The sequence below is a fragment of the Palaemon carinicauda genome, chromosome 2, assembly GCF_036898095.1.
Source record: "Palaemon carinicauda isolate YSFRI2023 chromosome 2, ASM3689809v2, whole genome shotgun sequence".
Lineage (NCBI taxonomy): Eukaryota > Metazoa > Arthropoda > Malacostraca > Decapoda > Palaemonidae > Palaemon > Palaemon carinicauda.
This window is the reverse complement of record NC_090726.1, coordinates 88360388-88385055: the sequence shown is the minus strand read 5'-3', so window position 1 is coordinate 88385055 and position 24668 is coordinate 88360388. Positions and strand designations below refer to the sequence as shown.

General features: G+C 41.7%; 1 protein-coding gene across 1 annotated transcript in view; it reads left to right on the top strand.

Annotated features, from left to right (window-relative positions):
• Positions 1 to 20519, top strand: part of LOC137625890 (THO complex subunit 7 homolog) — a 28221-nt gene extending 7702 nt beyond the window's left edge. Inside the window, exons 2-4 of the mRNA XM_068356843.1 lie at positions 3324 to 3432; positions 15668 to 15863; positions 20047 to 20519. Coding sequence (XP_068212944.1) covers positions 3324 to 3432; positions 15668 to 15863; positions 20047 to 20253 — 512 coding nt within the window. The 3' untranslated portion in view covers positions 20254 to 20519. The remainder of the gene's footprint in view (positions 1 to 3323; positions 3433 to 15667; positions 15864 to 20046) is intronic.
• The last annotated feature ends 4149 nt before the right edge of the window (positions 20520 to 24668 follow it).

Genomic DNA, 24668 nt, shown 5'->3' with positions numbered 1-24668 from the left:
ACGTAACGAGTGCGTTCGAAACCTTTTCTCTGAATAAGTTGGCCCGTCTACAAAAAACGTCACTTTTATATTATACGTACCAAATTTATTCAACCTACGTAATGCAGAATATAGTCAAAATTTATGTGTAGATATAATGTGCATTCTGAAGAAGCGTTATATTTATGAAATTCATAGATAAAAAATTATTGCGAAAAAACCGTGTTACAGAGGCCCTGAATCTCATAGTAGTTTGGGGTGGGAAATAAGAACTACGGATATTAAATCAGCTTTTCTTCAGGGAAGGGACCTTGAGAGGGATGTATACATTCATTCTCCTTGTGAGGTGAGAGTGGAGGGTGTGGTGTGGAAACTAAAAAAGTGCCTCTGTGGTTTGGGAGATGCTTCCAAACAATTTTATTTGAGTGTTAGGGAGAAGATCCAAAGATTAGGATGTCAACAGTGTGTTATTTAGCCAAGTTTATTTTACAAATTGTCTGGAAAGGGAAAACTTGAAGGCATTTTGGTTACTCACATAGATGACTTTTTGCATGCGGGTACGAGAGTTTTTAGGGAGGAAGTTATGGAACCTTTGAGAGAGAGGTTTCTTGCCGGTAGGGTTGAGGGAGGTAATTTTTCTTATGTGGGTTTTAGAATAGTGCAAAGTAAACAGGGTATTTTGTTTGATGAAAGTAGTTATGTAGATAGTGTGGAGATGGAACAATTAGATCAAGAAAGGCTTTCGCAAAGGGGTGCGGAACTTTCAGCACTTGAGAAGACAAGTTATCGGTCTATTGTAGGTGCAATCAATTGGATTGTGTTGGGTTCAAGACCTGATATGGCTTTTGATATGGTGGAACTTTCAACTAGAGTAAATCATGCAACCGTGGAGGATTTAGTTAAGACTAGAAAGGTTTTGAGAAGACTACAAGAGAGTGAGTCTTATATTCTGTTCCCATGCATAGATAATCCTTGGTCTTTGTATGTTTTTACTGATGCATCATTGGCTAATTTACCTGATGGGGTTAGTAGTTCTTTGGGTATTGTTATTTTTATTACTGATGGGAATAGATCAAGTCCTCTTACCTGGCATGCAAAGAAGATAAAGAGGGTAGTTAGATCGACTTTGGCGGCTGAGGCTTTAGCATTGTTGGAAGGATTGGAGGAGGCACTTTACCTTAGATCAATGTTGATGAAAATTGACACCAGTGCCGTAGTTCCTGTTGTCGGTTATGTGGATAATAAGAGTTTGGTGGAGGCTATTTATTCTACTAAACTGGTAAGTGAAGAAGTTTGAGAATTGATCTTGGGGCAATAAAGAAGATGTTAAAAAGTGAGGTAAAACAAGTCAAATGGTTACCAGGATCATCCCAGCTTGCTAATTGCCTGACAAAAAGGGGGGTATCAGGTGATCAGTTGCTTACTGTATTTCGTACAGGTCGCTTTGGGAATATTGAGATCTAAATGTTGTTGCTTGGTTGAGTGTTGTCTTGTTGGTGTGTTCACTCACATATTTTATGATTGATGGATCTTCATTTTAGATGTCTTGTGTGGACAAGGAAGTCTAGGTTTTAAACGTGGCTGATTTTCAGTCTTGAAATTTTATGGAATTGTAGCTATAAAGGTTTTGGTTTTAGATATTGCTAATTTTGAGTGACCTTTTTAATATGGCATTGTATGTTTTATTGGAAGAAAAGAAAAGAGAGAGGGGAATGTTTGTGGGTTGTTTGTTCGGTGGTTTGAGGTGTCGGTCGTGTGTGGTGGTGGTGGAGAGGTGAGGCCGGGGGTTGGAGAACAGGTGGTCATTCATTAGCGTGGATCAAGGTGTCACTGTGGGAGCGCTCCCGGGACAGGTCGACCAAAAATATACTGTGAGTATACCCTCAATCAAGTTGAGCGTAAAATTAGTTATGGCCAAACTTATATACAATATTAAAATTTTGAGGTCAATTATAGAATGATGCAATATTATTTAGGAGATTGCAGCTCGCATAATTGAATAGATCTTTACAAGTGCACCATTTTGAATACCATATATTACTGGGGAGACCTGTATTAATGAAATTATAGATTTTAATAAAAAATATCCCTGGTGTGTGTGTATGATAGCGGCCATAGCCCGTATCATAAGTCTCCTGCTGCCAGTAGTACAGAAAGGCTGATGGGTGGTGCTTCTGCCGTAAGTTATTTGTTCGAACATCGTAAAGGGCTCTACATTTTACATTTTAAACCTCTTATTTATTTTTGATATTGGAATATGCAATATAACTATAGCTCTTATTTTATTGATTATGTTAATAGTAAAATGCGGGTGCATGTATGATAGCGGCCACCTGTATGTTTTATTATGTCTAACTTAGAATACGACAGTGTAAGGGGGGTCGCAAGGGGCCGTTAGCCCCCTCCCCCGTTAGGTAAGTTGGTAAGGACACAGCTTGTAGGTTAGGTTGGGGTGAAAGTTGAGGTAAGTTGATGTCCATTTTTAATCCACAAGGGAGGAACTGGCTGCTGATATACAGAGGCTCCATAAAAAGTTAGGGTTGAATAGTGTGTGAGATATATTTAGTCTGATCATTGGAAGTGGAAGCCAAGTCCATGTTCGAACCGATGCTGGAGTGCGAAGCTGCAATTTACCCCTTTAAGTTTGTTTGATTGATAATGCCAAAATACTAGCCCACGGGGTTTAACGCGCGTAGCAAAACATAGTCATCCTGTGAGATAATGTTTAATCGTGAGCATACAGCTGAACAAAAATCAATAAATCGTTTAAGTAAGGAAGTATTTGTAATACAATGAACACTGTTGCTGCAAATGAAGACATAGAAAATGGGATTAAAAACCCCATTCTAGGTCAAAGGTCAAGGTCGAGGAATAAGTTGCCGTAGCGGAGGTCATAATTTTATTCATAGAGTAGTGAAACTATCGGGGATTAATTATGTAAAGATGTGGAAGTGATTCAATTTTGAAAGACCTAGGTCAAAGGTCAAGGTTGTGAAGTAAGCTGCTGTGGCGGAGGTCTGCACTCTACTGAGTACCCCTCTAGTATTGTCCATATTTCAGCTGTGTTTACATTTGAAAATTTTTTAACAATGTACATCCTGTTCATCATGTTGTTGTTTTCTCTGCAATGTACAATGCATGGTTACATTATAGAAATATTTTATACATTTTCATTATTAGACTGGGGAATCTTGCCTCTGTAAATATCTTAAGAAATTTCAAAGTCCCAGAGTTTGATATCGTAATTATTCTTCCACATTTTTTTTATTACAGTTTCTAAAAATACTCTCATGGGTTCTGTGTTGCTTGATTCATTTACAATATTTCTTAATTATTTCCTACAGAGGATATTATCAGAAGACGTCTCATGATAGATGGAGATGGCACGGGTGATGTTCGTCAGCTAACGATGTTCAACAAGTGGTGTGGAAGTGATGATACATCTCAAGAAAGGTGAGCTTTGTTTGATATTTCAGTATTTATTCCTACGTGGATACAAACCTTTGAGTCATTTAATAGAGATTCTATCGAACTTCTCTTTTCTCTGCTTGTCGGACCTACCAAGGTGGTGAGGATCCACATCTAACCTGTTCATAAAGGTTCCACAAGGGTGATCATTACTGCCTGGACACGAACTCATTGAGGTCGACATAGTCGAAAGGTATGTACTCTGTAACACAAATAATGTCCTAACACAAAGACACAAGCACAAGCAAAATAAAGTATGATGAGCAGGCGATGCTATTGTCCAATCGTAGGAGTGAAGGCTGGTAGGTCTTACTGCTTCTGCTCTCAGAAGTGGTGACCAGAAGTAATCCCATTAAATGACTCAGGTTTTATATAGCTTGGAAAAATACAAATTATATCGAATTTTTAGTATTTTAGAATTCTTCGTAAGTTGATGTAATTTGAGAATAAGGTATGTATACTTCAGAAATTTTCAGTAATATTATATCTCGTTTACTACTGTAAAGGTCAGGTTGCTAATTCAGTTTCTTTTAATGGGTGTTGTTTTGTAACGAGAAAATAAGTTGCATACACAGAGGCTGGCAACCTAAGTTTTGAAATGTAAATTGAGGAAATGACTCCAATAGTATTTGTTAAAGTAGAAATGATGGTTTCCCGATCGCATACTTCACCAACTCGTGTGTGCATTGATCTTCATGCACACTCCCCCCTTGGGGAAAGTTCTCTTGTAAAGGTGCCCTCTACTGCTTTCGCTCAGGCTTGTTCCCCTATGGACATACGTCCTTTGTTGAAAGAGAAGTCTAGAACTTGTGCGCACACACTCCGCATAGCATAAATTCATACGTTCACTCCCTCACACATCTCTACACAGGCACTTGCCTAGTAGAGTGGGCTCATCTATTGAATCACTTGTTCAGGAACAATCATCCAGAAAAGCTGCGGCATACGATCAGGAAACCTCTTTTTGAGGGATGCTCTCATTCTCTCAGATAAGGCATAAACTCCAGGATAGGGAATCAGTAGGTAGAAAGAGTCCTCTAGAACACAATGGTTGAGCTCCCATAGGACTCATTCCCCTAGATCATATAAATCAGGTGTCTAGCAGCCCAAGGACTGTTTAGGCCTTACCAGCATGAACATGGTAGCCCTTCAGAGGTACAAGTGTCTGCTTCATCACCACCCAAGGCTAGCATGGAAACCAAAGGGGCCTTCAGGCCTGCAAGACACTTCTCTATCCATGGCGGATCTCCAGAGTACCCCGAGGCCCGATACTAGGTCTAGAGAGAAATATTTCTGGGTCTCACCAACATTCCTTTAATTGAGATGACATAATCGACATTGCAGCTCCCGATGTTTGCCCAATAGAGGCAGAGGACCGTCCCCCCTCAAGTCCAAATCAGCCCTTTAATATATGTTGGCCCTCTTTAGGCTGATTAACGGCCTGGGGGGGAATCAGTTAGGCTGCTGGTCATAAGAGAAGTGCCTGCATCAACTTTCTGGAACTGGAACCAGGTCTCTGTGCTGCTGTCATCTTACAGGAATAGATACTGTAACCACTTGGTAGCTTTGATGAGTGACAATACTACAAGAGTGGTATACGTCAACAAACAAGGAGTTACAGTTTCACAGTACCTCTGCCAATTAGCAATGCAGGCAGGCACTGAACAATGCAATCAAGCTGTCGGCGAGATTCTTTCTCGGCAAAAGGAATCAGATTGCCAACATTTGAAGTCGGCAGGATTGTAGTGGTCCCTTTTTCCTCAATTGCTGGATTGTGTAGCAGCATTAGAGGGCGCATTTCAACATCTGTGGTACAGGGTAAAATTATATGCTTTGCTGTTGTTTTGCCCGATTTAAAGATTGGTAAATAGGATGCTGTTTACCTCAAGCCTCTAGGTAATGTTGGTATTCCCCAAAGTGGCCCTAAGTAGGTGGTACCCTTACTTTCTAAAGGTTCTGAGAGTTATCCATTTGGCCCAACTTGCTTTGTCAGCCGCACCAGCAGACACACCTCAGCTCACTGACATCACTTCACAGGTCAAGACTATCCAGCATCTCCTTTGACCTCAAGATTTTTTGCGAGGTGCACAGTAGGAGATGCCTGGGGGCCTTCAGAAGTTCTCTACGGCAGTGTACATGGCAAAATGAGCCATCATCTGGGATTGGTGCTGTAGAAGGGTTATTTTTCCTCTGAGCTTCTTCAACTGATTGCCCCCTTCCTTGCGTTACAGCCAGGTAATTGAACGATGGTAATATAACTTTTACTATCCTGCGTTTTATAGATTTGTTTTAGGCTGAGGTTGAATAAAGATAACTTCAGTAAGGGCTTATCCAGCGCTATTAATTTCAGTAATTTCAGGAGTTATATGGAGTTGGTGGAAGGTTGTTGCAAGAAGTGAAAAGTTTCTACAAAGGTAGTAAAGCATGTGTTAGGATAGGAAATGAAGTGAGTGATTGGTTTCCGGCGAGAGTGGGGCTGAGACAGGGATGTGTGATGTCGCCGTGGTTGTTTAACTTGTATGTTGATGGAGTGGTGAGAGAGGTGAATGCTCGAGTGCTTGGACGAGGATTAAAACTGGTAGATGAAAATGACCATGAATGGGAGGTAAATCAGTTTTTGGTTGCGGATGATACTGTACTGGTTGCAGACACAGAAGAGAAGCTTGGACGATTAGTGACAGAATTTGGAAGGGTGTGTGAGAGAAGGAAGTTGAGAATTGATGTAGGTAAGAGTAAAGTTATGAGATGTACGAGAAGGGAAGGTGGTGCAAGGTTGAATGTCATGTTGAATGTAGAGTTACTCGAGAAGGTGGATCAGTTTAAGTACTTTGGGTCTGTTGTTGCAGCAAATGGTGGAGTGGAAGCAGATGTACGTCAGAGAGTGAATGAAGGTTGCAAAGTGTTGGGGGCAGTTAAAGGAGTAGTAAGAAATAGAGGGTTGGGCATGAATGTAAAATGAGTTCTATATGAGAAAGTGATTGTACCAACTGTGATGTATGGATCGGAGTTGTGGGGAAAGAAAGTGATGGACAGACAAAAATTGAATGTGTTTGAGATGAAGTGTCTAAGGAGTATGGCTGGTGTATCTCGAGTAGGTAGGGTTAGGAACGAAGTGGTGAGGGTGAGAACGGGTGTAAGAAATGAGTTAGCAGCTAGAGTGGATATGAATGTGTTGAGGTGGTTTGGCCATGTTGAGAGAATGGAAAATGGGTGTCTGCTAAAGAAGGTGATGAATGCAAGAGTTGATGGGAGAAGTAAGAGAGGAAGGCCAAGGTTTGGGTGGATGGATGGAGTGAAGGAAGCTCTGGGTGATAGGAGGATAGATGTAAGCGAGGCAAGAGAGCGTGCTAGAAATAGGAATGAATGGTGAGCGATTGTGACGCAGTTCCGGTAGGCCCTGCTGCTTCCTCCGATGCCTTAGATGACCGCGGAGGTAGAAGCAGTAGGGGATTCAGCATTATTTAGCTTCATCTGTGGTGGATAATGTGGGAGGGTGGGCTGTGACACCCTAGCAGTACCAGCTGAACTCGGTTGAGTCCCTTGTTAGGCTGAGAGGAACGTAGAGAGTAGAGGTCCCCATTTTGTTTTTGTTTCTTTGTTGATGTCGGCTACCCCCCAAAATTGGGGGAAGGGCCTTGGTATATGTATGTATGGTATGATGTTCATATTTTTAAATATTTAACTTAGCCGGTGAATATATAATAGCTGCAACTCTGTTGCTCGACAGACACATACAGTAAAAAACTCGCCAGCGATCGCTATACAGGTTGCGGGTGTGCCCACCAGCGCCAACTGTCGGCCAGATACCACTCTCGATGTAAACAAAGACTCAATTTCTTCTCTGTCGACGTGTCGACAAGACGTACTTTTACTCGCTGTAGAACCTGGAGTTTTCTCAACATATTTGGTGAAGTACTTCATTTTGGTTTGAGCTTTCGCAGTGCAGGTGTTTTATCTTCATCTTAAATCTTGAACTCGTTTTTGGATAGATTTAATTTTTGATGACAAAGAGAGTATGGACTTTCTTTGACTTTTAAATGGCCGACCCTTCCCTTAGACGGAAGTGTGTTTAGGCTTTTAGCAATTATCTTATCACGTTATAAATTAATTATAGATTTTCCTCTATATATTTTATATCTCACCGCCTTTATTAGGCCTCTTCGATTAACTTTCCATTTATAATAAACATAAAAAATAAATTTTAATGTTTTGTTTATATGCGACCTTTCCTGAGAGTAGGCGGTCCTAACTTGGAAACCGAAGTTAAACAACGTTGAGCCCTTTCAATCGTAAATAGCTTTTAAAGAGCTAATGATTTAAAACTTTTTAAATGAATATTTTTAATAAATATTTTATGAAAGATTTTCTTTGAATAGTCTTCGTACTGTTTTCAAAGATGAACTAACGTTTAGTTTATTTATGCTACGCAGTTTGCGCTCTATCGTTACGATAGAGAGAGAGGGTATCACGGTTTCACTTTGCAGAAAGAGTAAATCGATTCTGACATTTTGTTCATTCTTCTTTCAAAGCTTAAATGTTTTAAATTCTATTTTAAAGGAACTTTTTTAATTGAAAAACCTTTCAGTTTTTTCCTTTGGTCAAATAACATAGTTTTTTTGACGAAACGTAATTGGGCTCTTCTCTTAGGTGCGAAATCAAGAGAGAGAGAGAGAGAGAGAGAGATAGAGACGGAGGGAGAGAGAGGAGAGAAAACGTTCCGTTCAAGCGGGTAACGTTGTTCTCGAGTTACTCTCGTCCCTAGTCTCTGTACGGGGAGAAAGGATAAAACGTTTTTAGTTTTATTCTCGTCCCCAGGCAATGTACGGTGAGAGATTGAAAACGTAGTTTTGAATGAACTAGTGTTTATTCTCTTCCCCAACCACTGAATTTTTTATCTTAAAAGATGTTTACTGTTTTTTTGCTGGTATTAATGTGCTTGCATTATACGACTGATTTCGCATTTACTACCTTTTGATGAGGGTAGAATTGCGTGCTTCAGGTAGAAATCAGTAAAAGTTTTGATTTCAGTGAAATAAGTGCAAAACAGAAAATCGTAGTGATAAAGTGATATTGCGCAAAGTGTTACAGTGTTGCGTCCGAGGGTTCGTCTGTTCGTGCCTGTCGTTCACCTAGTCCGGGACCTCTTGCAAGCTCCCAAGCCCAGGGGAGAAGTAATGTCGTACGACTTATGGGTTTGAGAGGCCTTGATCAGCGAACAGACGTTTCCCTCTATGGTATCGGGTGTATCTTACCAAGATCTCCCCTACCATAAGGCGAGAGAGACTATTTTCTCCTCGTCATCCGAAGGCTTTTCGCATAAGAAACCTGAAACAAGGTTTCGAGGCCCTTAAGCAAAAGTCAGTCCTTTCAGGACAGGTCCAGCGTCCTGGTTGTAGCCATTAGGACAGCTCTGACCCTATGCAGTCATCGGATAACTGCTCGCCGCCTAACAAAAGCGTAACACAGACTCCGAGAGTCTTTTTGTTGGCAAGGTGTTGCGGTCACAGACCTTACCCTCGTCTCTTACCGCAACCATTTCCGTTGATCCTAAATGGGTTGTACGGCAAGACATGCAGAATAAGCTTGCCTCCCTTATGGAAGACTATTCTGCCGATTAGTCCGTTGAGTCTAGCCGTTTATCTCATCGAGATCCTGGCTTTCAGCCAACCTAACGTTCCTTTGTGCGTCCTGTTGACGTTGGCGTAGCTAAGTCACGTCAGTCAGGTTGTTTAGAACCACACTCGATGCGGTCTCGTGTGGATTTTCAGCCACATTTGGACGTTAGGCCACTTGCTGATGCTCCTGTTGACGTTCAGGACGTTCGCTAACAATCGGAGTTGACTTGTTTTGACGCTGTGCGTCAACCTCCGCATTCTAGAGTTGTTTTGACTGCTCAGTCTAGGCGGTCAAAGCAGTCTCGAGTGGACGCTGTGCGTCCTCACGCACCTGTTGTTGTTGACAGTTCACAGACTGTCAAGCAGTTACATGACGTTGCGTCCTGGTCTCTCGCACCTGTTGTTGTTGACAGTTCACAGACTGTCAAGCAGTTACATGACGTTGCGTCCTGGTCCGCTACTAATGCACCAGTGCGTGTGGACTCTGCTTGTAAAGCATTGCCACCACGGTAGGTCTCTCCCTTGCTTGAGACTCAGCTATTATCGGACAAGGTTCCTTTAGATGAGGAAGTTGCTGTTCCCCCTCCTACTGATATTCCCTTGAGGACTCTGTCAGACGGAGAGGAGCCTAAAGCGGCTTAGCCCTCTATGGACATTAAATAAATCATGCTGATTTTTAAGGATCTTTGTCCGGATCTTTTTGTAACTGCTGCTCCTCGTTCGCCTAAACGTCAGAGCTTACACTAGGCCTAGCTACTTCGAAGCCGTTGTTTTATAAGCTAGTGCTCTCTCGCTCTCCTAGAGAGCTTTACGTTTGCTAGGCGACTGGTTTATCACCAGGAGGAGTTTGGTGGATACAGCCTTTGCTTTCCCTTCTTTTAAACTGGCTTATAGAGCGAGAGTCTGATATGACACGAGAGAAGTTCTCGGCTTGGGAGTTCCTGCCTCTGCCCAGATAGACTTCTCAAATCTCGTAGACTCTCCCTGGCGCCTGGCCAGGAGACGCTCCAAGATTTTACAGGTCAACTTCACAGCTGTTTTCGAGCCTTTGAAGTTTTGCTGTACAATTATGTCATGCATAAACAAGGCTTTCAGGGATGGCTCCAATGATCTGACAGCCACGTTCTCTGCAGGGACAAGTCCCTCAGGGATGGCTCCATGATTTGGCAGCTATGTTCACTGCAGGAGTACGTAAGAGGCAAGTGCGCTCAATGTGTTCATTGTCAAGACAAACTTCACGATGAAGTCTACCAGGCTGTCTTGACAGCATTTATGGAAGGCGACTGGATGGTCTCTCTCGACCTTCAGGAGGCATACTTCCACATTCCTATACACCCGGATTCCCAACCGTTTCTGAGGTTTGTTTACAGGAATGTGGGGTACCAGTTTCGAGCTATCGGAGATCAGAGCCTCCCTGTACTTGGACGACTGGCTTCTCAGAGCCTCTTCCAGTCATCGCTGTCTGAAGGATCTCAATTGGACTCTAGATCTGGCCAAGGAATTGGGACTCCTAGTCAATTTGGAAAAGTCACAGCTGGTCCCATCCCAAACTATTCTGTATTTAGGGATGGAGATTCACAGTCAAGTTTTTCGGGCTTTTCCGTCGGCCCCCAGAATAGATCAAGCCCTGCTCTCCATCCAGAAGATGCTGAAGAAAGAACGCTGCTCAGTCAGGCTGTGGATGAGTCTGGTAGGGACGCTGTCATCCCTGGAGCACTTTGTCTCGCTAGGAAGGCTACACCTCCGTCCTCTTCAATTCCATCTGGCTTTTCACTGGAAAAAGGACAAGACGCTAGAGGCGGTCTCGATCCCGATTTCCGAAAAGATAAAGTCTTGTCTGACTTGGTGGAAGGACAATATCAGCCTACGAGAGGGTCTTCCCCTGGCAGTTCAGATACCCAACCACGTTCTCTTCTCGGACGCATCGGACTTGGGCTGGGGCGCGACGCTGGACGGTCGGGAATGCTCAGGTCTGTGGAACTCGAGTCAGAGGAGCATGCATATCAACAGCAAGGAGCTTTTGGCGGTTCATCTGGCCTTGATAAGCTTCGAGAATCTCCTTCGAGGCAAGGTGGTGGAGGTAAACTCGGACAACACCACGGCCTTGGCGTACATTTCCAAACAGGGAGGTACCCACTCACTGACTTTGTACGAGGTCGCAAGGGACCTGCTCATCTGGTCATAAGATCGAGGCATCTCCCTAGTAACGAGGTTCATCCAGGGCGACTTGAACGTCCTAGCAGATTGTCTCAGTCGGCAAGGTCAAGTAATTCCAATCGAATGGACCCTCCACAAGGATGTGTGCAAGAGACTTTGGGCGACTTGGGGTCAACCCACCATAGATCTCTTTGCAACCTCGCTGACCAAGAGGCTTCCAATCTATTGCTCTCCAGTCCCGGACCCAGCAGCAATACATATAGATGCCTTCCTCCTAGATTGGTCACATCTAGATCTTTACGCATTCCCACCATTCAAGATTGTCAACAAGGTACTGCAGAAATTCGCCTCTCACGAAGGGACAAGGTTGACGTTAGTTGCTCCCCTCTGGCCCGCGAGAGAATGGTTCACCGAGGTACTTCGATGGCTAGTAGACGTTCCCAGAAGTCTTCCTCTAAGAGTAGACCTTCTACGTCAACCACACGTAAAGAAGGTACACCAAAGCTTCCACGCTCTTCGTCTGACTGCCTTCAGACTATCGAAAGACTCTCGAGAGCTAGAGGCTTTTCGAAGGAGGCAGCCAGTGCGATTGCTAGAGCAAGGAGAGCGTCTACCATTAGAGTCTACCAATCGAAGTGGGAAGTCTTCCGAGACTGGTGCAAGTCAGTTTCCGTATCCTCGACCAGTACCTCTGTAGCCCAAATAGGTGATTTTCTCTTATACCTGAGAAAAGTACGATCCCTTTCAGCTCCTACTATCAAGGGCTACAGAAGCATGTTGGCCTCGGTCTTCCGGCATAGAGGCTTAGATCTTTCCAACAATAAAGATCTGCAAGACCTCCCTAAGTCTTTTGAGACCTCTAAGGAGCGTCGTTTGGCTACTCCTGGGTGGAATTTAGACGTGGTCCTAAGATTCCTCATGTCAGACAGGTTTGAGCCTTTACAGTCAGCCTCCCTGAAAGATCTCACTCTTAAGACTCTTTTCCTGGTATGCTTAGCCTCGGCTAAAAGAGTCAGTGAGCTTCATGCCTTCAGCAAGAACATCGGGTTTTCGTCAGAAAAAGCTACTTGTTCTCTGCAACTTGGTTTCCTAGCCAAAAATGAGCTACCTTCTCGTCCTTGGCCTAAATCTTTCGATATTCCTAGATTATCGGAGATCGTAGGCAATGAACTAGAAAGAGTCTTATGCCCTGTTAGAGCTCTTAAGTTCTACTTAGCTCGTACTAAACCTTTACGAGGCCAATCTGAAGCGTTATGGTGTTCGGTTAAGAAACCATCCTTGCCTATGTCAAAGAATGCTTTGTCATGTTTTATCAGATTGTTAATACGAGAAGCTCATTCACACTTGAGTGAGGAAGACCGATCTTTGCTTAAGGTTAAGACGCACGAGGTTAGAGCTGTAGAAACTTCCGTGGCCTTTAAGCAAAATAGATCTCTGCAAAGTATCATGGACGCAACCTATTGGAGAAGCAAGTCAGTGTTCGCGTCATTTTACTTGAAAGAAAGATGTCCAGTCTCTTTACGAGAACTGCTACACACTGGGACCATTCGTAGCAGCGAGTGCAGTAGTGGGTGAGGGCTCAACCACTACAATTCCCTAATTCCATATCCTTTTAATCTGTCTCTTGAAATGTTATAATGTTTTTATGGGTTGTCCGGAAGGCTAAGAAGCCTTTCGCATCCTGGTTGATTTGGCGGGTGGTCAAAGTCATTTCTTGAGAGTGCCCAGATTAGGGGTTTGATGAGGTCCTGTTGTATGGGTTGCAGCCCTTGATACTTCAGCTCCTGGGAGTCTGTCAGCATCCTAAGAGGATCGCTGGGCTCCGTAAGGAAGACGTACTTACAAGGCAGAGTAATCGTCTAAGTCGACTTCCTTACCAGGTACCTATTTATTTTGGTTTTGTTTTATTGATAACTGCCAAAATGAAATAAAAAACTCTTAGCTTATACGATGTAAACATATTTAACTCTGGTCTCTACCCACCTCCTTGGGTGTGAATCAGCTATTATATATTCACCGGCTAAGTTAAATATTTAAAAATGATATTTTTAATTATAAAATAAATTTTTGAATATACTTACCCGGTGAATATATAAATTAAACGACCCTCCCTTCCTCCCCAATAGAGACGCAGTGGGATGAGAAGAAATTGAGTCTTTGTTTACATCGAGAGTGGTATCTGGCCGACAGTTGGCGCTGGTGGGCACACCCGCAACCTGTATAGCGATCGCTGGCGAGTTTTTTACTGTATGTGTCTGTCGAGCAACAGAGTTGCAGCTATTATATATTCACCGGGTAAGTATATTCAAAAATTTATTTTATAATTAAAATATCATATTTATAATTTTTTTCTTGTTAATTATCAAGATGTGTTGCACTGAATTTATTTGGATGGTTTTATCAACAGTTGTATAGAGGGGCTTTTGCAGCGTGTAGATATAGTTAATTCTTAACAACATCCTTCAATACCATCAGCGTTCATCTGTGCCTTGTACTTTTCATCTTTCCCCCTTGGTCTCTTCTCACTTAGCTGTTTTGCATCTTTAACATTATCTAGTTCCATTTTTGTCCTGAGGATAGGCCGAATAATAGAATAAAATTGAGACTTGGTTAATTGAACTACTCATGGTGATGATGATAATGTTTTAGTGTCCATTCTACTTAACTAGAAGGGGATTAACCATTAATTGATTTAGGCATAGTGTAAAGCAGATAATTGCCAATACAAACTAAATGGTTTCCCTAACCCTATTACCCTGGCCATATGTTTCAAATTCTTAAATAAAATCAAAGGATAAATTTTGACGTTGAACACAAAAGGTGCTGGCTAATTTCCTAATGTTTGTCTTTTGCAGTTACAAGTAATTATCTAGCATGCCAGGAAGTACATGAGTTTCACAATTTACAATATAGTTACAAAATGTAAAGAATCTATTGGAACTGTTAGCAACTTAGATTTTACTTACCTCAGACGCATAGCTTACTTGTTTACTTGGTTTGGGTTTAAATCCAACCCTTCACTGAAGTCGAGTGAACTACTTCTCGGGCGGGTCCATATTAATCATCTAACGAAACTTTTTCATTATAACTTATACAATTCTTTGATTGTAGCATCTTCCAAATCATATGATCTTGTGAAATGTAATGTCTTTAGTTTCTTCTTAAATTCAATTGCTCCCTTTAGGTCCTTCATTTCAGTTGGCAGTTTATTATAAAGTCTAGGCACACAGTAGCTAAAAGCCCTTTTGCCAAATTTACTATTTGTTCTTGGTTCATATAGTCTGTTTGTCACTCGTGTGTCTTATGTTAACATTTTTTTCTAGTTCTAGTTTCTTCAGGCATTCTTTTAGATATTTTGATTCGGTATCTCAAACGTTAGTAAAAGTAGCTTGTATTCAATTCTCGCTTTTACCGGCAGCCAGTGTAATTTAATTAGTGCAGGGGTAACTCTTTCCCTATTGTGTAGTCCTTTTATTAATCTAGCGGCTCTGTTTTTTGTACTCTGAATTTTCTTCAGCTGATAATTTGGTAAGCCATAGAACAGTTGAGTTGCAGTAATCAATTCTTGAAAATATGTGGTGATTAATGAGTACGGCCATAGATTTTTCATCCAAGTATTTATTTCCTAATAAATGCTATGTTTCTAATATGATAGTTACAATTTCTTACCATATTATTCATATGTTCATTCATTGTCAGTCTATCATCCATGATTACTCCAAGATTTCTGGCTAATAGTTTTGAGTTGTAATTTTGTGATGAAGCTACTTATTTATCATTGCTAGGCCTTTGTAGGATGTAATTTGTAAGAAGATAAAAATTTGTTTTCAAATTTAAGTCTTTCGTCACTTGTTTTACTGAAATACTGTATACACTGTATCTAGTTGAGCTGATATCTTTGTAGATTTCCCAAGAGAGCAAATTTAGTATTGCGAGTTATTGATGGTATGAGGACATTTTATGGAATTTTTTTTTATGTTTAAACCACCTACTCCAAAATTTATTGATTTCTGATGTTAGTATCAGAATTTATTAATTTTCCGTAAAAGTACAGTAATAAGAAAGTCTCCTAAGTTAAAATTTGTTTCAAAGTAATCTCATTAGACTACATTCAAATAAAATTGTTTGTGCTAAATCAATATTTCATGTTAATTCATTTTTATGAAAAACCACAACTGGTGAGCAGTAATGAATTAAATAGGTTTTAACTATATTTATATATTATGGTTTATCATTGAAACTTTTTATATACTTCTAGTGTTGAATTTTGATGATCGATGTACCGAGCTGTGTTTATCAATTTCAGAGAAATGTCAAGAGCGCTTGTGTAGCAATTCAACTTTATTTATATTTTATGGTCTATCATTGATAATTTTTTATACAGTATTTTATATACTACTAATGTTAAATTTTGATGATCCATATACTGAACTGCTTATCAATTTCAGAGAAGAAACTAGTAAGAATGTTGAGAAAGCTTGTGTAGCAATAGAAGATGCAAAACAAGAACTAGAAGAGGCCAGGCAAGTTCGCAGGAACCACCAGGAGTATGATGCTCTTGCAAAATTGATCAAAGAGCATCTACCACGTTCATATACGGCAGATAAGCTTACCCTCTTGAACCAGCAGCTGCAGTCACAAAAGGTTTGTTACGATATAGTGATCGTTGTATTTTTATTTCATTTATTGCTATATATTTGTACATCTTCTCTTTAGCATGGTTGTAGAGTCTTGGTATATGGGTCAAGTATTGATATAGGGGTTAGTATTTCACATTATTGAAATATTTAACTAGAGTATAGCAAAGATTTGTGCAAGATCTTTGCTCTACTCCCCAAGAGAGATTAGTTCACTAAACTTTTAACTGGGGACCACAAGGCACTAGAATAATTGGAAGACCCAGGTCTACATGGCTGAGACAATGAAGCGTGAAGTAAGAAATGATGATAGCAAAGAAAAAAACAGAATTAAATATGCAATTATAATAGTAGTTAGTTTTTTGATAATCTTGGTAAAATAAAAAGAGAACTCTAGCTTATTGATATTTATTTCAAATTACTGTAGTTTTACAAGGCCATATAGATGATTTTCCAGGCTTTATTTTGGGTCCCCAAAGAGTTTGTCTGGAAGTAGTGGTAAAAGTGGTTGCAAGGTATAAGATAAAGAAGTAAAATCCCTTAGTAAGAGACAAAAGGGAAACATGGAAATTGAAAGGCTAAAATGATGTTTTTGTATCAACGACAGTGAATTTTGGGGCACACTAAGCGTTAACCCTGCAGGGGCTTGGTAATAGAGCACAGTTAACAAACAGCTGTGGGTATTTGTTAAGAAATTGCCTGTAAATCAGGAAATCAAACTAGAAATTTTATCAACCTTACAAAAATACAGTACAGTAAGTCCCCTACTCAAGAACAAGATGCATTCCAAGAGTTGGTTCACAAGCCCAGCATAATTAGCTTAGCATCCAGCTTATTATCCCCACCCAGATGGCCTGGTGTTAGTAAGCTAGCTTGCATACATATCAAGAATTATAGCTACAGTATTTTTATACAGTAAAGATCTTTAAAAATATTTTGATCCAGTTGTATTTGATTTTGCACATATTTAATTCATTTCTGATTAATTACTCGAAGCTTCTAATCCTTGAAAGTTCTTTAGTTATTGAAGCCCAGAAACTGGTAATTAAAACTTGCTTGTCTTTGTAACAACACTATTGTAATTCTTACCACACTCTTGAGTTTATGCACCGTTTTCAATGCCATCAAGAAATTTAAAGTTCCACTCTGCTTTAAAGACCTTTACAATAGTTTCCTTTTTTAATATTTTCCCCCACTTTCACACTGGTGTGTGATCATTGTATGAATCTCGTTTTGTTCTTATGTCTATACAAACCTTTTGTCCTTTTAAATAGGGAATGTCTTCAGTGGTCCTGGAATGGCCGTTGAAATTGTTAACGAGATAGCTAGCAACAGGTGGTGATCACGGTTGATTATCCTCACAGCTGCCTGTCAAAGACTCCTCACTTTTGTCTTCCACTACAATAAGTACAGACATGCAGTTGCATCATATCCAAGGCTGTTTGATCTTTCTCTTACTTTTTAGCATGAATGGTTGCTGTCGGCTTCGTGTTAATAGAATAAAGCAGGTATGCGAGTATGTGTTGGATACTGTCTCTCCACACTACTTGGGGCATAATTGTTCAAAATTATCCCCCTTTTACATTGAAGATTACCTCTTATTAGGTGGGCATCATGTTGAGCAGTGGGAGGGTTAGTCGTGTTTGATTTTGGCAAGCCCATAAACCTGAAACATTTAGAATTTCGTGCTTTTCATTGTGTTTGCTAAAACTTCTGGCTTAGTCACTGAAAGTATGGTTCAGGAGCAGGGAGAAATCCGATCTACATTGTGGAATTCTATCAGGATTTGAGGAGAGGGAGGTGATCTCCACTCGGTAACATGTGCTGGAAGCTCATTCTTCCAGACCACCTGTAGAGGTTGGGCCATCCTTAGGTCTTACAGTTAGGCCCTCAAATTCTTTGAAGGAGCTGTTAGCGTAGGCTACTTCATCTTATTGTCACCATTGATTCGGAGGTGATCCCGCAGTGCTCCCTGTGTTTACCCCCTGCCCTGTGCCTGTGACCAGGCCCATAGCTGCCCCCCTCTCTTTATCTGTGCAAAAGGGCCAGATAGTGTACTTTCTGTTTCCCCGTGTATCACTGGTTCATGTTGGTTTGACCATAGTGGTTTGTCTCGTTAGAGGAGCTTTGTTAGCAATAGTCACTCGGCTTATTTTCTATAAGCGACTTCTCTCCTTGCAGAAACTTATGAGAAGGGTATAAAGCAGAAGTGATTTGTTCCCCTTCCTCATCATTCTCCTTCCTTTTCAGATCCTGGCATTATTCCTGACACAAAGTGTAGCAAAGGTGGTCACAGTTGCAAGAATAGGGTTCTTGATGACAACCACCTCTCCTTCACAGGGGTGGGAGGGATGAAATCAAGTATTATGTCCAGGTTCTTTCTTTCTCGTCGATAGTCACTTTGACTTTTATACTTTCGGAATCTAAGGAGAAAGTTGATAAGCTCAAGAAGCAATTTGCTCCTCTTTCTCTTCTTATTCTGACAGTGCTTCTGAGAAGAAGATAGTCCTGGAAGGCTAGTCATAGTGGCAGAAATATAGTCTCTTGACTACTGTACTAGGCATTAACCTGGGAGAAGATCCTGAATAATACCAGATATTGACACAAATATGTTATCTTGCAACTCTGTTAGTAGAGTCCATCATTTTACCATATACAGAAGAAAAACAAATCCGGTAAACAGAAAGCATTACCTAGGTATTAGATATTGGAGCTGCCAGTGTGAAAGTAGAGGTTTAGTCACTGTGAAGAACAGATAAGCACAAATGAGCTTCAAACAAGTCAAGAGTCCAGAGCAAGCAGTGGGAAAAAAGTACAGAGCAATAAGACGACGTATTTAACTTTAATGAAAGAACCAGAAGACATCGAAAAAGGATAAGTAGAAGCTTGGGCCCTCTTTTCATAACTAGCCCACTGATCAGTGACTCAATTTCAGCAAGTCCCACTGCAAGACCGAAAGTGCAGCACTCACCGTGACGACAGGTACTATACACTGCAGATTAGCTTCTCTCTATAATAAGGAGAGATGAGTTTTGAAAAATTACACAACTGAAAATCTGATGACTCAGACAGGAAGCAGAAGACTACAAGGCCAACCCTAACACCAAAGACTCCAAAGCGATGCTTCAAAATTAGAGGCTCGTCCTTGCGGGGTAAGACCTCCTCTCATATATGAGCCCTTGGGTCAGGTGAGGGTCTTTTTCTAGTGAGGACTTAGGATCCTGGCATGTTTGGTGTGAGTATTTTTAATAAGTTAGTAGCAACAAATAGTAGACAGTACAACACAACAAAAGCTGTAGTACATATACATATACCAAGGCACTTCCCCCAATTTTGCGGGTTAGCCGACATCACAAATGAAACAAAACAAAAAGGGGGTAGTAAGGAAAAAATATACTAACAATATTGCACTTAATAAGTAGGTGTAATGAATTTGTGTGTACTGTAATCTGCTGAAATTTAAAAATACTTTCTCACAGATACTAATTGTTGGCAATAAAAAAGGTTAAATGAGAACTTTCTGGAGAACAATGAGAAATGCAACAAACATAAGATAAAGTACCAGAAATTTAAGGAGCATTACCAAATTATACACCAAAACAAGGGGAAAAAATCAATTATTGCAAATTACTAAGCTGGGATACTTAGAGGAAACCACGAAGACACAACCTGTAAGAATATTGAGGATTAGTTTTACATGTTTCATAAGAAAGTTGGAATAGGAGTTTAATTGTATAATAAAAAGTAAAATAGATTAATTGAAACTAGTCTTCTTAAGCTGTCTCATAGCGTTGTTTACAAACCACAAATACTTTCAGTACAAAGACATTTGACGAGATATGTGGAAAAGTTAGAAGTCTGAGTTTGAGATTAAATCAGCATAGTTATAGTGAAATTTACATGCATTGAAATCGCAGGTTGTCAAGATTTTAAGCAATTTATTTTTTTGTACGGTTTACAAATGAGTCGATAATATTAAGTTTACTCTTCCAATCCTCATATCTAGATTTAGTTTCAGTTGTAATATTATGTGCAACATTCTGAAATTGAGCAATATTTTACGTTTATAATGTTTTGACTGGTTAGCTGAAGATCTGTTGAAATCTTTCTCACCAGTTGAATACCACACTACTTTAGTGCATAACCATTTCCCTAGTCGGATTTAATCTTCAATCTGTTTTTCCATACAGGCCAAGAGAGAATCCTTGGAGGAGAAGTTGAGTCTTCGTCGCAAACAGTTTCATGTACTGACCACCTGCTTGTCCCAACTCGTGCAAATGCTTCATGGTGATTTAACTCCGGTGCATGATGGGGATGTTGGAAAACGTCCTGTGGTAGACTTGGTAGATAGTCCACATGTTGATCTCGCTAGTCAACAAGAAATGGGTACCTCATAAGTTTTTTTTATAGCATTTCAGTTTTAAGAAGAAAGACTAAACTTAGCTTCATGTTTCCCTTACAGGAAACATGCAGAATAAACTAAATATATGTATTTCAGGAAATAGGTTTTTTTTTTTTTTTTTTTTTGTCAATTTCATTTTGACCCCTAAAATTTCTTCATGAATTAGAGCTCTTATTTTATAAGGATTTATAATGCTGGTCATTTTTTTTTTCTCCCCCGCATGAAAGGGGGACATTACAATACATAGTTTACTGTTTAATAAAAATACATTATTGAAACTACACAAGAAATTTAGTTGATTTAACCCCCCTCTCAATATTTACACATATTCTCTCAAGTTTGTTAGTATTGAATACCTATAATTCATTAAGTAATTTAAGACAATGGTCATTATTTTTTAATCGAGACAAAAATACAGAAGTAGAGCACAAGGATTGCTATATTATTAATTTTATTTGAGAAATTTGAATTGAATTAATGAAAATGTTTGTGGAAAGAAAATAGTTTTTTTTTTTTATACTGTTCAGTATATCACCAACAGTTGAAAAGATTTCTAAAAACACTGTATTTATATAAATCTAAACCTATTATTCATCGTACATACATTTACAATCTCAAATGTCCTCTAATCCTCAATTTGGCTTCACTGGTAGGAACCAAGCCTCTCCAGGTATTCTAAACGGAAACCATATCATTAAGATTTGAGGGCTAGGAAAACTATTAGATGACATGGATTTGTACAAGGAAGGGAAATTTTATGTATTAGAAACCCAGTTAGTTTCATCATAACCCCATCAATAGTACTGTGCCCCAAATAGCTCGTTAGGTGAAATGTAAAAACCTGTAAGGCTCAGGGTTAAGTGCTTCAGAAGAGCATGGTAGAACACTTGGAAAACTTACATGTACTGTTCTAGTTAGAACAAGGCTTGGATAACAAAAGAGTTATTTTGAGAAATAGAAATTGAGCTGTTGTGTCCATATATATATATATATATATATATATATATATATATATATATATATATATATATATATATATATATATATATATATATATATATATATATATATATATATATATATATATATATATATATATATATATATATATATATATATATATATATATATATATGACCCGTCTGGTCAGCTCACCGCGGCTGGCGGACATCCCACTAATGGGGTCGAAATAACAAGAAAAAAATATTAACCTTAGGTGCGTGGAACATCCGCACCCTCCAAGACGTGACGAACACCAACCTCCCGGAACGGCGTACAGCCCTCGTCTGCAAGGAGCTAGCCCGCTTCAATGTTGATGTGGCGGCTCTTAGCGAGACCAGACTACCCGAAGAGGGCAACATCAGGGAAGCTGGAACAGGCTACACCATCTTCTGGAAAGGCAAGGCCCTAGAGGAGCCTCGCATCCACGGTGTCGGCTTCGCCATCCGTTCCCAGCTAGTGCAGCAGCACAACCTCGCTCCCAAGGCCATCAGTGAGCGCCTGATGACTGTCCGCATCTCCACCACGCGGGACAGACATCTCACCCTGATCTCTGTCTACGCCCTGACTATGACCTCAACCGATGATAACAAAGCTGCCTTCTACACCCAGCTCGACCGCATCATCCAGGCATTGCCCGCCAATGACAAGCTCGTTGTGCATGGCGACTTTAATGCCCGAGTAGGCAAAGACCATCGCCTGTGGGAGGGAATCATCGGCCGCCATGGCATTGGAAATTGCAACGCCAATGGCCAACTCCTACTGGGTCTGTGTGCAGAACACCAACTTGTGGTAACCAACACCATCTTCCAGTTACCAAAGCGACAAAAGACCACATGGAGACACCCACGGTCTAAACACTGGCACACCCTGGACTACGTCCTGACCAGACCCAGAGACCGAGGAGACGTCCGCATCACCCGATCCATACCCGGAGCGGACGACTGCTGGACGGACCACAGACTCCTCATCTCCCGACTCTCCGTGACGACCCTACGACCACCCAGAAGGGCACCTGACAGCGTACCACACCAACGCTTTGATTGTAGTAAGCTCCGCAACCCACAGGTGGCACAGAACTACAAGGAGGCCTGCGAACAATACCTCGCAGACCCTGTGGGTCAGGCCACTGTCGAGCACCACTGACCACCCTCAGAAACGCCATGGCCCGTGCCGCGGAGGAAACACTAGGCTACACCACCAAGAAACGGCAGGATTGGTTTGATGAGAATGATGCTACCATCTCTCTTCTCATTGAAACCAAACGACAAGCACGCCTGACTTTGGAAAACCAACCAACAGCAGCTAACAAATGTGCTCACAAGGTAGCTGAAGCTGGTTGCCAAAGAGGTATCCGTGAAGCCCAGAACACCTGGTGGCAAAGAAAAGCTGCAGAAATACAGAGTTTCGCTGACCAACGTGACCTGCGCAGCTTCTATGCAGCAACAAAAGAAATATTCGGTCCCACATGGTCATCAGTGGGCAGCCTGAAGGACGCGGATGGGGCCACGACCATCACCGACAGCGAGGGCATCCTGGCCAGGTGGAGGTCTCACTTTGAGAACCTCCTCAATGACCAAGCAAACACCCCAGACAATCTCCTGCGAATGACCCCGCAGCATCCCGTCCGTCACTGGATGGCACTACCACCCTCCATCCATGACTTCAACAAGGCCCTGCAGCGCATGAAGCCCGGCAAAGCCCCAGGGCCAGACAACATCCCGTTGGAGCTCCTCACTCACGGTGGCCCCGGCTTGAGGAACCGTATGATGCTCCTTATACTGAAAATATGAGAGACCAAGACCCCCCCCCCCCAGTGACTTCCGCGATGCAAACATCATTACCATCTTCAAGAAGGGAGACAGGGAGAACTGTAACAACTACCGGGGAATATCACTACTAAGCATCGCGAGTAAGATTTTCGCTCGGATTCTCCTTGACCGCCTCCTTATTCTCGCAGAAGACGTCCTGCCAGAGTCCCAGTGCGGCTTTCGACCTTCCCGCGGGACCATAGACATGATCTTCTGTGCGCGACAACTACAAGAGAAGAGCCTCGAACAACAACAGCCCATAATGTTCATCTTCTGGGATTTGAAAAAGGCCTTCGACAAAGTACCTCGACCTGCCATGTGGGCTGTCCTCAAAATATATGGCTGCCCACCCGATTTTGTCAAGCTGGTGCGTGCCCTCCATGACGGAATGGTTGGGAGAGTCTGCCACCAGAACTCTCTTTCAGACCCATTCCCCATTAACGGCGGCCTGAAGCAGGGCTGTGTTCTGGCCCCGACGTGTTTCTCGCTATACACCGCAGCAATGCTCAACGAGATTCCTCCAGACACCCCTCAGTCGACCTACGTTTCCGCATGAATGGAGGCGCTTTCAACCTCGCTAGACTCCGCGCCAGAACCAAGACCACCTTGTGTGCTGTGCGAGAACTGCAGTATGCTGTGCGAGAACTGCAGTATGCTGACGACAATGCCACCCCAGGTCAGACGGCAGAGGACCTGCAGTCGTTAGCTGATGCATACAACTCTGCCTACGAACGTTTTGGGATGCAAGTCAACTCAGACAAAACCAAGACCCTCTTCCAACATCCACCAGGACTGATGCTCCCCAACTTCAATACCACAGTGAATGACCAACCATTAGAACAGGTGGACCAGTTCTCCTACCTAGGGAGCATCCTAACATCAGCTCCCACAAGCAAAATGGACGTGGAGAACAGGATCAGGGCAGCCCACTCCGCCTTTGGCCGACTCAACTGCCGCGTATTTAACAACCACGCACTGACAATGACCACCAAAATAATGGTGTTCAGGGCAGTAGTCCTCTCCACGCTCCTGTATGCATGTTAAACATGGACGCTATATAAAATCGATATTAAAATCCTAGAACGCTTCCAACAAATGAAACTGAGACAGATCTTGAAAATCCCCTGGGAGAGCCACACCACCAACATTGAAGTCTTAGAACGTGCCTCACCATCATCCACCACCGCCTCCGCTGGATAGGACACGTGCATAGGATGGATCCATCTAGGCTCCCAAAGAAAATATTCTACGGAGAACTGACCCAGGGCACCAGACCACGAGGAGCCCCGAAAATGCGCTATAAAGGTCAACTAAAGCGCACCCTGGCTCTAACTGACATCGATCCTTCCTCATGGGAAGAAACAGCCAGGGACAGGAAAACCTGGAGGAGTGCAGTACACCATGGCACCGTGGACTTCGAGGAGAAGAGGAGACAAAATGAGGAGGCTAGGAGGAGAAGAAGGAGAGAGCGATTAGAACAGCCCCGCCCACCACCTACCCTCCCTTGTGAACACTGTCTGCGACTCTTCCACCACAGACTAGGACTTAACAGCCACATCAGGCATAAGCACCCACCCCACAGATAGGAGGCTGATGGCTA